Source organism: Aquila chrysaetos, chromosome 3 (genome assembly GCF_900496995.4).
Source record: "Aquila chrysaetos chrysaetos chromosome 3, bAquChr1.4, whole genome shotgun sequence".
NCBI lineage: Eukaryota > Metazoa > Chordata > Aves > Accipitriformes > Accipitridae > Aquila > Aquila chrysaetos.
In genome coordinates, this window is record NC_044006.1 from 61,103,928 (window position 1) to 61,119,255 (window position 15,328).

General features: G+C 40.9%; 1 protein-coding gene across 4 annotated transcripts in view; it reads right to left on the reverse strand.

The window, feature by feature from the left end:
- Positions 1-761: 761 nt before the first annotated feature.
- Positions 762-15,328, reverse strand: part of MKX (mohawk homeobox) — a 49,481-nt gene continuing 34,914 nt past the window's right edge. For 3 of the 4 annotated variants that reach the window (XM_030010485.1, XM_030010482.1, XM_030010483.1), the window contains exons 6-7: positions 3,572-3,605; positions 762-3,398 (exon numbers count right to left, since the gene is read on the reverse strand). In XM_030010485.1, coding sequence (XP_029866345.1) covers positions 3,212-3,398; positions 3,572-3,605 — 221 coding nt within the window. In that variant the 3' untranslated portion in view covers positions 762-3,211. The remainder of the gene's footprint in view (positions 3,399-3,571; positions 3,606-15,328) is intronic. The other variant, XM_030010486.1, reaches the window with a different exon arrangement.

Here is a 15,328-nt window from a genome sequence, read left to right on the forward strand (position 1 = left end):
AGCTCAGCATCATTAGGATGTGGGTGTTTCTACGCATTCCCAACAGCAGAAGTCAGGCTGTACATATTCCCTCAGGAACTTGCATATCAACTGAATATCCAAATGTCCCACATGTTTGATGGCCACAGATGTTACAGAGGTATACACATATCACAGATAAGCAGGACATAAATCCTGAAAGTACCAATTGCCCACCAAAACCTTAATTATCACCCCTCCCATGCAACTGGAGGAACTTTGCTGAGGCATAAAAGTTAGGAGGCTAGTTGCAATGGGCTCTCCTTACTATGAGCACTGAACTTCTAGATGGTCTAACTGCATCTCCTTCTCCACCAAGGCTCCACAGCCAGAGTGTATCCATACATGGTACTGTAAAGAAATGTAGCCTGTACTCAGAAAAAACCCTAAATGACCAAAGTCTTTCCCAGCTCATAGACCTTCTCCAGTGATTCGGGACAGTGATTAGCTATGGCTTCCTTCTGCACTCCTCCAATGTGGAGGACCTATAAGCATCATGCCATGTTGTCATTAGCAGTCATTAGCCTAAACTTGCTGAACAGTCATTTTCATCAGGGATGTGCTAAACTACTTCACGTAACTGTGCACCACAAGGTGTATTAATCAAAAGACTAGCATTCCTGTTTTGTCTTTGCCTATCACATGCTTGTATCCTAGTATAGAGAAACTCCGACTATAACAGGAAACCAGAAATGCAAATGACTAAGGACAGATAAATGAATACTTAATTCAAACCAGTAAGATGTTGTTTGCAGTTATTTATTTTACTAAAATGGTTACATATGTTGAAACAAAGAAGAGCAATAGTAATAATGTTTGTTTTTCCAATATCATAAATAATTATTGAGTCTTCATTAGCTGTTGGCTCAGCACTGATCATGATTTTTGTTATTTAAAAAAAGACACACACATAATTCATTAGAATTTGTGTTTTCAGAAAACTCTAAAGCAGCAGTAGAAAAAAAATAAATTAAAGGAAATGGTAACAAGAAATTATGCCAAGTATTTCTTAAATTTAAAACCCACTTGATGTGTTTTACAGATTATTCTTTGTGCTTTGATAATTTAAAAAAAGAACCATGAACAAGTTGTTTATACAATGGCTTGTCTTCTCCAGTTTTACTCCAGAGAAGTCCCCAAAAGTACCTTTTTTACATGACAAATTTTGTTGTCGTTTATACAGACAAAACCACTGAATATTTCTAACAGAAAAGTTTGTCAAAACCATCAATTTATTGTCACAAAATATTTAATACCAGAATAACTTATAATAGTATGAACAAAAGTGAAGTATTAACTCTCTGCTATTAGTTAGAAACTCACATTATTATGTCAAAATCCAGTAAAGTATCAAAAATTAATGTCATGGAATCTTAGACATATAATGATGCAAGTCAGTAAAACATACTTCAACTGTTCATACAGTCATGACATACATTTCTTGCTTGGCACTTTAAGTCAATGCAAATCAGCAATTTAGAAAACAAAGTAAAAATATATATGTACAAAATATTTTCATATCAAATCATTTTCATTGTACACTAAATAAACCCAACAACATGTTATGTTACATCAAGAAGTTTCCTAAGAAGTCACACCAAGGCTGATATTTGCAATGTATATTGACTATTTTAGTGCAACTGGAACAGCCTCTACTTGCAAGTTAGTTTCATCATTAGCACAGTCCTGCTTCCACTGAAGTGGGAGTTCTGCCATTAAACTCAGTGGGAGCAGGACTAAAGTCTTGTCTTGTTCATTGATGGCTCACCGAAAAGAGAAACAAGGAAAGGGGTAAGTAGGAAAAAACCTGACAGGATACTCACAGGAAAAAATCCAAATCCTAGCAACAATCAGCTCTTTTCCAGTTTTCTGTAACTGATTCAGTATAAATTGGTTTTGGCTTTGCCACTGTTTATTCAAGCACTGTAAACCTCATTAGACTATTGTTACATGACTTAAGAATAACTTGTACACCTCCCAATAAAACTTAAAAATAAACCTGATTTTATGCTAGTTATTACGCTCAATAGCAGTCAAGTTTAGAGACATAACGTTTAATACATGGTTTATTATCTACTTAAAACCCTCCCACTTTAAATGCTGAGATTTTTCAATGTTTCATTTCCCATTTGTGTTTCTAGTTTGGGCTTTGATAGTTTATATTATAGCTTTTTCTCACTGAAATGTGACCTGTCAATCAACCGTCCTCATTTATGCAGTACCTACAAAATAAAAATGTTTAAACCACATTAAAGTAATAAGTTCCACCATGGAAATTTTTTTTTGAGCTCCATTGCAAATAATAAATGGCACTATAGATTTATTTTTGTACAAGAAGGAATCAATTTTACTTCCATCAAAACTTCAGTAAGCCACTAGCAAAGCTTTAAAATTATAGACATTCAACTTGAATTTACAGCTAGTCTGGCTAGAACCTTCTCAACTAGAAATCTTTAATGAGCAACACAGCTGGGAGCATAGGTATAAGTTCAAAATAATCTGAACAATTAACTTATTTCCTAAATTTGTGTGTTCTAGAGTATTGCACTTTTCAAAGGAATGATTTTGGTATTTTAATATACTGCATATACAGGTAAGAAACATGCATAACAACCTCATTGTCACCTTGACAAAACATACTGTACAATTTTTATAACACTGTTGATTAAAAAGAGAGAGAGAAAATGATGTAACAATTTCATTAAGACTCGTCAATTTGTACAAGTCAAATAAGCACAACTCTCCAGGGCCTCCAGCAGTAATGTGTTTAGCCCTAGGCTGCCTAAGCCCACTTGGAATAATATACAAAGTTTAAGCATTATGGCATTGTCATTTTGAGGCATAATACTGTTGTACTATGCCCACGTTATAGCTTATTTTTTGAAAGCAAGGCACTTACTGTAATAGCAATGCAAACATCTTATGCGCACTTTGATTAACATAAAATAAGTTAATGTTTTGATAAAAACAGTTTTTTTATAATTTACATGCCTTTTATAGAAGCAATTGAACATTTCATTTAATACAATGAAAACGTCTGAGTCAGAAGGAACATTATTTTTTTAAACTGACCATACTGTTAAAGGGGGCCTATTTTCCACATTTGCCTCATATCTGTGAATCTGATTTTGCTGAAAACCAATCCTGTGAGGAAAATGTCCATTTGACAGGAAAAAGAAAAAGGACCCATCTCTTAAAACTGCTGAACTAATGGCACTTTAACAGTCTTTACTTCTGATATATGTGATGATTTCTGAATGATGCAGCTGGTAGTTCCCTGCAGTTTATCCTTCCCCTGGGCAAGGTTCGTTAGGGCCATAGCTGCATTGATCTCCTTCCAGTATGTTTCATCTTTGCTGTTTCCTTTTCTGTTAGCTGCGCTAGATTCAAGCAATAACAAATATTTACACATACAGCTTACACAGCTATGTGATGTCAGGAAAACCATAATAATATATATTATCACAATATATAATTTATATAATAAATATTATTATTATTATTATTATTATTATTATTATTATTATTGAAAACTGTGAAAGCCCTTACTCACCTTTCACACTTATTTGGTCCATTCTCCAGAGTTTCTGAAAACAGGAAAAAAAAAGGTGTCTATTTTCTTTTAATAGTTTTTAAAACAAGCAAGTTCATGGAATAGAATAGGCATATGGAAAAATAACCCAAGATTAATTCCGAAACTGATACAAGATTTCCAAATAAAATCTTTGTTTGGACACATATAAAGGGCCAGCTTCATGCAAGCGTGTGTCTGGAGAAATCTACACTGAGCTTGGAGCAGGGCACATGTCAAAAAAAAACGCTGTGGGGAGGTTCCCGAAACACGACCTTACAGAAATAGGCTTTGGTGAGGCAGAACCTCACTAAGCCTCACCAGAACCGCACTGGCAGAACCGGTGCAGAACCCTGCCCAGCGCATCCCACGCCAGCCTATGTCTGGGAAAAGGTTATCTTGCCAATAGTGAGAATAAAGCTGGTCTTGGAGGTTCACCCACATTTTGCAGGGTGATAGAGCTAGTTTTTCAAAACATCCCAAGGACGTAAGGAATTGCAAAACCTAAAAATAAAAATCAGCTTCGTTGCCCTTCAGTGAATGCCTTCTTGTATGCACTAAAAATAGGACTTTCACCCATGCACACACGATGTATGTGGTTTTTAATGCGCCCCTTGCCCAGGCTGCAACTCAGTCAGAGGCAGGCTGAGAAGGCTACAAGTAACAAGCACACCTGGTCAACAGCCTTCAAAGATGAAATTGCATCACAGGCATAAGCTACACTTTCCCATCAAGAGTCACATTTGTTCATTCATTAAGTCCTCACGTCGCAGAGAAGCCAGAAATATTTACCAGGCAGAAATGTATAAGCTTTATTCAGTGGGCTTGCTATCCTGACACAGAAACGCATTATAGAGGAGTGAGAAGCTGATGTCTAACTGCAATACCTATGGAGAACGAGCCAAACAAAAGAAAGAGCAACGGCATGAACACTAATGGCTACAAGACCCAAAAAGCCCCTAAACGCAGCACAGATCTCATAAAGTAATGCACCTCCTTATGAGGCTAGATTCCCAACTAAAAATCAACCTTATTGCTGGATTTCCATCAGATTATTAATTAAAAGTTGATCTTTTCTTTAAACAGAGCTTCCAGTGGAATAGGTCTCAAAGCACATTGCAACCCTTGGTAGCTCTCCACTTACAAGCGACTTTGCCCACCACAGACCAGCAGCCTGTTTTCTCATACAGCCAACCCACGTCAAACAACTCGGCCCAGCCGCGCTCCCAGCACTTGGAGGTGGTTACTGAAGACCACAGTCTCACCAAAGAAATGCAGGGAGACCAGCTCTAATTTCAGAGGTCAGATGTTTGCCAAGCTGTTTGATTTAGCAGGCCTCCATCCTTTCACAAAACAGCTTTATAAATAAATGTCCACAAGTGACCAAGGTTTACATTTTGTTCCAAAAGAGCACATCTTAAATCAGTATCTCTTAAGGTCTCCTAGATCAATTCTTGAATGGGATTCAAGAGGGGGAAGTTCAATCTATGCAGAAGAGAGGGAACCAAGGAAAAAAGAACCATTTGATCCAGAGATCACTGAATGACACCAAAAGTCTCCTTCTTCATGCTGTACTTGGCTACAAGTAATTTTTCAGCCCTGCTTCATTTTTTTTCTTAATAGAGACAATTTTAAAGAGAAGGTTTAGGACTGAATAGGTCAGTAGGTATAGAAATGGAAATGGCAAGTAATAGAGAATGTCGTTGCCAGAGCAAACCTGGATATAAATACACCTCTCAAGCATCTGTCAGTTTCTTTTGCTATTGGAAAATATTTCCTATGAACAAAAAAATTGCTTGTACAAACTTCTGAGGAAAGTAGGTGTGAATGGTGACACACATTCCAATTCCAGCGTTTATTTGAAGGAGTATTTGCAAATATTTTTTACTGGTGTTTAGCCAGCTCTGAAAGAAAGCGGCTTGCCCATGGTATATAAAGCAGTAGCAAAGTTAAAAAATAAAATCCAGGAGCAAAGAGCTATCCATTCTTTAACTTTGCTGAAGATTTTTCCTGAATTACAAGTCTTTTTTTTATTCCATTCAGATCTTATGTTTTTTCAAACTATTTATGTCAAAGAAACTTGAAACTGGGTTATAAGAAAACCATCATTGATAATTTGCAAAGCTCTTGCTAATAACTGCTGTAAAAGCATGTTAGTACAATGAAGTCTGAAAATCCATCATTTCAAAGCACAGGCCCCCTTTTTCTTGCCAAAAATCTTTTTCTGCTATACCAAACCTCTGACAGCATATCCCAGTTTGCACTACCATAGCATCCAAGCAGCTCACATCTGTCTGAACAGCCCCTAGTGAAGGACATAAATATTACTATCATTTTTTGGATGGGGATAGCCACCTTGAGAGAGACGAAGACCAGTCCCCATGCTCTCCTTGACATCTTGCTGGTCAAACCAACTTGATCCAACTCAGAAAGAAGAGTAGGGTTCACCTCACTTGCCATGCATCTGCCATCTAAGTCATATATCTTTATCTAGGCTAGTTGTCCAGACTCCATTCACAAACAACAGAGATGTCCTCCAAGAAGTGGTTTCAGCCCACTTATCTAACACCGCAGTCCAACATCCCTGAGTGCTGCTGCAAAACCAGACCACGAAGCCCTCCTCTATGTCCACCTCCTCCCACTGTTTCCCTTTGGGCAGCGTTATCATCTGTGTGGATATGCTGTGACCTGGATGATGGCAGGACCATATCTCTCCTTTGGAGACTAAACTGGTGGTGTAACTACAGCCTTAACTGCTTAGCTCAGCCTGGAAGAAACCCAGTCTGGCCATGTCCGGCTCTTCACTGACAAGAGAGGGAACACAGATGACAAAATTTTATTGAATTTAAAAAAAAAAAAAAAAAGGTGAATCTTGCCTGACATTTTGCTTTTTCTTCATCTTTTGCAATCTACCTGCTCTACGCCCTACTACTAATTGAAGCTTTTGATAATTAAAGCTTTTGGTATTTGACGTATCTGCACAACAATTGCAAAGTCGTTTCACCTGTAAAAGCAACATTTTGGTGAGACTGTTTCATGAATATAATCGAAGAACAGCATTCTCAGTATGGAAAGTGTTTGGTTTCTTGACCATCACACAACATGTTCCTAGATTTCTTCTCTGAGGCAATGAGGAAATGGCACGGGGACTGGGTAACAACTCTGGAAATGGTGACAGAAGGAATGGAAAAATCATGCAGCGTACCAAATGCCACCGAGTAGCCTCAGTCTCTCCAGAAAAAGTGTGGTCCTCTCACTAGTTGGATGAAGGCAGGCTGTCACACAAATTTCAACCCCTACAGACTTGTCAAGCTTAGATCAATTTGTCAAGTGACTCCAGAGAAAGCCAATGCTGATGCATTATTATATTCCACGCTGTTCCCAAGACTTATTTGATAGGGTGTACACTCAAGTTTATCAACAGAATGCCACTGGCCAGCACAAGTAACTTTCCTAAACAAACTACAGTTGTGCTCAATAGCAGATTTATTAATTGAAACCCAAAAGGAAGCTGCTGCTGAAGGTGGTTTGTTCTGCCTCAGAAAGCAATGTGCTTCTTGTGAAAGGGTGTTGGTAGGCTTTCAGCATATATTGAGATCCTATAGTAAGTCTATTTAATATTAAATACCAGAAACATCTTTTTGTTACAAGTTTGGAAATCGCCTAAAACAGTGGTCATTTGCTCTACAACTGGAAAGTTTTAAGCACTATGAAAATGGAAATTCAATCATTTATAATTAGGAATTGTCATTTATACTTCACTTTCTGGTGCTTCGTTCTGCTCCCAGTTGCAAGCATCCAAAGAATCAGCTTTTGCCTGGCCAGGAATGTCTCATTCTGCTCTCACCATCCGCCCAAAGAAACCAGCAAGGCGGGATATTTGTTCCCTCTTGTTTATAATAGGAAGTCACTATAAATCACTTACCAATGGAATCCTGTATACCTTTCCATTAGTATGAGTTTTCAGTACACAGTTTACTGTAGCACGCAGTGCCAGGGGTGTAGTCACCAGACAATACCAGCTTTGTGATACAGTATGGTATTTTTCAGGACTCACATAATTATTAATAATATATGTAGCTTTTTTTTTTTTTTTTCACCACAAAATTTCTTCATAAATATTCACTGCCTGATCCTGACAGCTCTCTTGCAAGGTAGCCTGCAGTCCCATTTTAGCAGAGATGGAAATGAGTCTCAGAAGTCCAAAGACAACATGCCTAGGCAATACTTTGACCATTTCAAAAGCATTTAAGAGCAGAATTTTCCAGGATTTCTCCTATATTTAAAATGTTTTCTTTTGTTCTTCTGCTATCAGAAAGGCCCACCAAAAGAAAATATACCCCACCGTTCTTGCAGGCAAACCATCCTTAAACTGGACAATGGCATCACTTATCTCCAGTACATTGCCATTACACCTGACTGTTGTCAAAACAATATACAAATAATTCACAAGAAGATACACATCTAAGGACATACACAGTGCCCTTTTACATACTGCATCCAGTATTAGAGAAGAAAGCCAGAGCATAAATGCCGTAGCACATATGCCTACTCCAATTTACAACATACAAAGGCTCTCTGGCTACGTGGTGCTTGCGGCACATTCGAATATTTCAGAACAATTCAAACCCTTACCATTCACCGAGTCCAGACTAATAACTTTTATATACTTGGATGACTTCAGGGGTGTGCTAAGCAATGTTAATTACAGTTACATTTTATTCTTTGGATCTAAGAATTCTGACCTAAGAATGTCACATGTGTGTGGTGATGAACTGACTTCCCCTAAAGGCCCTGCCGGGAACAGAAAAAGAAAAGACTGACCACTTACGTAGGACCAAGAAGCATCCACGTTGCTCCCCTGCTCGGTGTTATATACAGCTCAAGCCGAACTGCAACAACTGGCTTAAACCCCTGGTTTGTGTTATCAGGTAACACTGACAAAGAAAAGATGGCTTGAAACCAACAGGGGAAAGAATGTGTGAATGAGGGAATGAGACAGAGAGGAAAGGGTACAGAACATTATGTAGTGGGGAAAAAATGGACATGGAAGTCAAGACACAGTAGGTCAGTCCCACATGACCATGGTATTTCTTGAAGCTACTTAAACATGTACAGATTCCTGACGAATTACACACCTTCTATTCTAGCTCAAAACGGAGGGAAAAAAAGAACTGCTGGCCCCAAATGGTGAACACTATAAAATATTTGTTGATTCAATAAAAGGTCCTGTATAACTTATCTTCATTTTAAAATTGGCAATGCTATTCAGCTGTTTCTCTCGCTGCCTCTCCTGAACTTTCTTTTGTTGCTTTTGGAGACTCTGGCTTAACATGTGTTGACCAGCATTTTCAAAACAAGCAAGAGGAGGAAAAAGAGGGAGGAACAGGAAATAAATTGGGGCAGCTGAATGAAAAATGAAGTTTACATGTGTGAGTAAATTAGTGGTGAGATGAGGTATTTTGGTAGGTCACACACACACACCTTGACTCTAGTATTTTCCAAGCCGCAATTTCAGGGCATGTACAACTTTCAGCTCTCTGGTTCTCCAAGAACAAAACTGGGTTAACTGGCGTTAATATCCCTGTACTCCTCCGCATTGACAGAGCTCCTTTCCTCCCAAAGGATCCCAAAGTAAACCACGAATCATACAACATCACTAACCTTCACCCGCATCTGGGGAGGGAAGGTGGCTCAGCCCAGGCTGCTCGGCAGCACAAGGGCCCAAAGCACCAGGCCAGGCCCTTTCCTCTTACAAGAAATGTCATTTAATCTTGATGCAAAGACCATAGCACCTTTTGAAAAACCCCAGCACAGCAAACCTCAGCTCCTCTAGCTTGAATTGGAGGAAGCAGGAGTTGCCCTTCCCATGCTGATACTTGCAGGACTCCCATTTTGAGCCTGATACGAACAGACAAATGAGTTTCAGAACGTGGATACTGCTCAGCCAGCAGCCCACATAGCAAAGGCTTTCTACACACAGGCAGGACTCATCCAATCCAGCACAGAAACTCTTAAAACCCTTTTCCTTTTGCACCATCCTCTCAGGCTTCCTCAGGGACATCAGACCTATTAAGGATGAATTATGGAGAAGCGCAGACAGGCAAGCTCACGCTGGACAAGACTCCAAACCGCAAGGTCTCCTACGGAAATGTTCCCCAAACTCGCCCCCGTGGCTGACCTCCTGCAGACCCCGGGCCACCTCCACAAGGGGTGCACCCAGTGTTGTCCCTCCTGCCAGAGCAGGTCCTGGACTGGGCAGGTCTGTGTGAAACTGCCCGGTCGGGGCTGGCAGTGCCTGTGCAGCAGAGCCTTTCGCTGGGGGGATGAAAGTCCCCGCTGGAGTTTCAGATGACCTGTGGCTGCAGACGCGGCGAGGCAGCGTGACCTGGGAGTGTGCAGGATACCAATCACAGCTGGTCCGATCTCAGGGGGGTACCGGGTTTCTACTGACAAAGATTTATTGCCATGTCCTTTTGTTGGGTGGGAGGAAGAAAGCTGTCAGAAACTTGCAGGAACAAGCTCTGGGCCCAGGCTCTAGAGAAGTTTCCTTTTCAGCAAAGCTTTCATTTACCACTGCTCTCTCTTTCTTCCAGGAGGAGGTTATGGAGCAGCTTGTAATGAAGTCACCCCCACAATCCCGCTACCTCACTCCTTTGGCTTCACAGTGACACCAAGTACAACAACTGACCTGTCATCAGCTGTTACGTCCTTTCAGATGAACAAACTGCATAATGACAATTTATGTTCACAGTGACAGCTACAGTGAATATTTTTCCCTGTTCTCCCAGTGCTTTTTTTCCAGGAACAGCTTTAGCCCTGGCCTGATCTCTTCTATTAAGACCCATAGGTTGCGTCTTGCCAATGTTGGAAATATCCCTTTGCCATCACGCCTCTGACCAAGCCTTTTCAGGGAAATGTTTCTTTGAAATTTGCTTCTTGCACCAAAACATCAGATATAAGCTTTAACTGTGAGGGACTGGTACCACTCAAGTTTTTTCCTGAATACCTGGGAACTCGAAGACTTTTTTCCCTGTGCAGCCTGGAGCCTGCTGAAGTGGGAGTAGGCATCTAGTTACATTTTAATACATGTGATTTTTATAAAATGAGTGTACATGCCCACAGAGACTGGGATAGGTGTATTTTATAAACCATAAAAGAGAATTGAGTTTGCAAGTCTGTATTAACATTTGCATTAATAAGTGCACTAAAAGCCCCACATAATAGTAGGCATGGTGCAAATGGTCTTACAGTCTTGGGCTATGCACCTGCATGTAAGAATTTATGAGTTAGCAAACTAGATACAAACCTGGTGTAAATCACTTCATTGTTCAGGCTGTCATGGCTGGCTCTAAATTTCCCATGACCAGTGACAGTGTGTTCTCCTTGGTGAGATGCAGGGCACTGTGTGAGACTTGTTTTCTTAGCCAGACTTTAGTAGAGCTTATAATGGCAGTCGGGGCTGTGTAGTGTCGGAGGCAAGCTGTTAACAAACTGATGGTTATATGGTATTATTTTCTTTTCAAGTTTCCTGCAAAGCTGACTGAAATAAAATCTTTCCTCATTGAGTTGGCATGTAATTAATAGTGTAATGTTGTCAGATTCCTTGGTGATAGTCTCCCACATGCATTTCATAATGGATAAACAAATATCTGACCTAGGCTTCACTTTTTTTTGGTGTTATTTAGAAAGGGATTTACAGCACGTGCTGTGCTGACTGGAAGGATGAAGTAGTTGGCCCTCCTATTGCAAACCGTTAAGGGTTAACAGTGAAAACCAAGTTAGGCAGCAGGGAAGGGGGAGGGTGAAATAAAGAGAGGAGAAAGAAGAGGAAGAAAAAAAAGAAATAAGGGAAAGGGATGGGAGATGTTAAAGAAAAAGGAAATGAGAAAATGGCAAATGAAGATTCATGAGGAGAAAGAAGAGTAAGGAGTATGAAGGGAGAAAACATACCACTGTGTTAATTTTCTTTATTTTTAATATAAAAATATCCTTTTCCCACCCAGGAATCTCGCTGTTGTGCAGGCAGGCACGTTCAGGCTTTCACTCTGGATCTAAAAAGTTTAATTGGGAGCTCTTAAAGCCTAAAATAAGGCTTTAAAAGTAAAAAGCTAAAGTCAAATGCAGCCAGGGTAAGCACTATTACACTCCAGCCCGATTGTTTTTCATTAAAAAAGCGGGGTGAAAGGGAGGGTTTCAAAGCCATATTTCAACCCTAGGCTGACACTACAGCAGTAAAATCTGATTTTGTTATGCTAGTTGGCTGTGGGTTTGGGAGCAGACCCTACATATGTGGTGTAACGTTATGATATGAATGCGTGCACACAGGATATTTTCAGAAGCCTCCTGCAGAATTCAGAGAAACGTGCCCCCTGGTTCCCGTGGCCCCACTCGCAGAAGCCAGCTCCTCTCCTGCCCCAGGGAGCCAAGCGGGCTCAGACATGGCATATGCTGCACAAAGGCAATTTAAATTACAAGGTACTGTATTTTCAGGCAAGTGGAGGAACTTGTAAGTGAATGCCAGAACTGATTTCCAGGGTGTGTTTAGCCAGCAGCATGGAGTAAAGAATGGGTAAGTCTGTCAGGGAGAGGAAATTCACTGTTTCTTTCACTCGCCTGTAAGATAAAGAAGAGACTGACAAATATGACCTTTTTAAACATAGCTACTTCCATCCACTCCATCCAGGGGTACTGGGATGTGCACAATACTCATGTCCAACTACTAAACTCCAGGTACCTAAGTTATGTCCCAAACTTATTGTGCTCTCTGCGATCATGTGCATAAAAACCCAAGCAACTTCTAAGGAAGTACATAAGCACATACAAGGCTCCAACAGTCAAACAGCTATAAAAATGGCTGTAGGCTGCAAAAGAGCTTCATGGTAACCCCAGACAACTGTTGCACAACAGATCCTACAGGTGAAGGGATCGCAGGTGAAATTTTAAAAATTATTTATATCTATAAGTAGATACAGATATATTCATATATATACATACCTGTATCTGCTTCTATATGATGTGTGCACAAAAATGGGAATGCCTAAGCAGTCTGCCTTCCCACTAAGTGTACTGCGAGATACAGCAGTACAATCACACGTGGTATTTTCTGTGGTCACCACCTCCCCAAAGGCGCGGGGTGGACCTGCTCCAGGTCAGTAGGTGAGACCTTTCCCTGCACAACCTCAGCGCCATGGCACAGCAGCTGCTAGGCTGTTGTGGGAGGGGAACACAAGAAGATAAAAGATAGTCAGATGGATTTAACAGCACCAGGTAAATCATGTTAGTGACGGGACAGTCTCTCTGCTTCTGCTACAGGTTTGTGTGTTGGGCTGGATGAGTGGTTTTAACCAACATTTTCACAGATGCCACAGTGTGTTTCCCACCCTCTACACTCTGACTCGAGAGCCCAGGCTCTCATTTTCAGCAGTGCTGAGCACTCACAGGTCAATGAGAGCTGTGCTTTGAATGTATAGTCATGAAATCATGAGCATCCACAAGGTCTTAGGTATCCAAAACGACTTCAAACTGTAATTGTTTGGTGCCTCAGTTCCCCTTTTGCGAAATCCTACAGACATCTTATGAAAACAACCTTATTAAAGTTTGTGAAGGACCAGATGGAGCATATCACATGGCACAGAACAGCACATCATGAAATTAATCATCCTGTCCTCAGAGATGCTTAGCTGTGTTCACATTAGTGCTTTGCCAGTAGAGAAGCAGGAATGAGCACCCAGTGAGGACATGAGCTGGGTTTTGAGGATTCTTTCAAACTGGGTTAGTTCACATACATCAGAAAAGTATCTCTTTCCTCCTCTAGGTAGAAATGTGATGGGAACCCCTTTATTCAGCATCCTGAGGAATTACAGGAACCTACACAGAGAGCTGTAGTCACACACCTCCCTGACCATATGCAGAATAACCAGCAGAAAGAAACATTGCTGAGTGAACCGCAGGGGGAATAGCTGTCCATGGATTATTCTCACCTCCAACTGTACAGAAATTATTTTAGTGTTCGACTGCATCTTTTTTTTGGAGTCAAGTTTTTAGTTCTGCTCCCTTTGCTTTCCCTTGTGAAGCTACTGCAGTCTTCGTGCCCCTGCTCACCACAACTTGCACTGTTATTATTTCCATTACAGGATTTCTTCCCAAACCTAAATATTCCCAGACACCTTCTGAACAGGCCCTCAGAGATTCTAGTAAACTGGGAGGTATCTCAAGAAGGGCTGTGTTTTCAGTTTTCCTATTCACCAAGCAAGTGAGAGGCAGTGCAGCAAACCAGGCAAAAGGGCTCTTGGAGTAGAAGAATCGTGTGCCCAGAATTATTCAGGAAGTTGTACCCATTTGCCAAGAGGTTTTGAAGAAGCAGAAACACCTCCTTCTGCTTCAAACATCATCTGGTATTTACAAATGGTTTGAGTCCTAGCGCAGTGCAATTTCAATGACTCTGCAGGAGTATCGTACTTAGAAGAGCTCAAAGACTATCCTGACTATCACGGAGATAGGTGCAGTGTAATAAATCAGCCAGACTGAGCTTGAATCCTCAAGGACCAGCAAAACCTTAACACTGCAGATGCTCACTAACTGAAAGTTGTAAGAGCCCTTCACAGCGGAGTCTTTGCGTAAGACAGATGAGGCTCCTGCACTCCAAAGGAGCATGTGTGGGAGGTCCTGAAACAGTAGTAGGCCGGTATTTAACATTGCAAAGGCCTTGGATGTGAACAGCTTTGTGGAAGAAGATGGAATTGCTCTTTTGGCAAAACATGTGAAACGGTCTGTGATAACGGGAATGAGAGCAAGGATGACTGAACAAATATTTGCACTGAATGCCTGGTCAGGACAGGGGAATTGCTACTGATACTATCTTTACTTTCAATGTTACTGCTTCTGACAGTCTTACAGACTTTGCAGATGTTTATTGGCCACTAAATCATTCTTCAAGAATGTTGGCTCCGTTCCCAAACCTGAAGAGTCTGAATGTGAAGGGGTTTGTTATTCAACACACACTGCTGCTTTTGGAGACAGTGATTTTCAAGAAACCAGCAGGGAAGTATCGTCAACTGATAACAACATGGGACTGAACTCCTCAGCACTCAAGGCCTGAGACATTGAGGCACGCTTGAGTAAATGTGCACCACGTAGCGAGGCATCGTGTATCCACGTGGCATAGCACACTGCCTGAGCCGTGACAGCTGTGCTATGCCACATTAATGGACCTATATCATAGCAAAGATTGCTGTGGAGAGACACGGCTTACTAGCTCATCCTGACCTTGATATACTGCTTGCAGTTCTCAGTATAGCACAATTGCATGAATTTTGGGGCCTCTGTAAAACTCACTCCATGACACTGCAGAGATTATTACTGTTCCGTTCGGCTCCTCTAACTGTAGGACACATTGCATGACGAGGCGTATTCAAACCTTCTGCCATTCATCCCAGGAAGAGCAGTTCACAAAGACGCAATTGCTGAGCCGTAGAGGACGCTAAGCCACAATATTTCAAGCCAAACAGATTAGCTTTCAAATAAAGAGTATCCGAACCACGGGCAATATGCCCGGGCTGTTTTCTCCGAGTGAAGATGCCAATTCTCTGAGATCATTGCAAACGGCTCTCACCTGACAAAGCTACACTGGCCACTGGAAACTACACCTAAATAGCAACTACACCAAAATAGTAGTAATAGTAATTCTGATAGTGATAACACGTATCTTTTAAATAACAAGTGATAAAAAGTAATCCA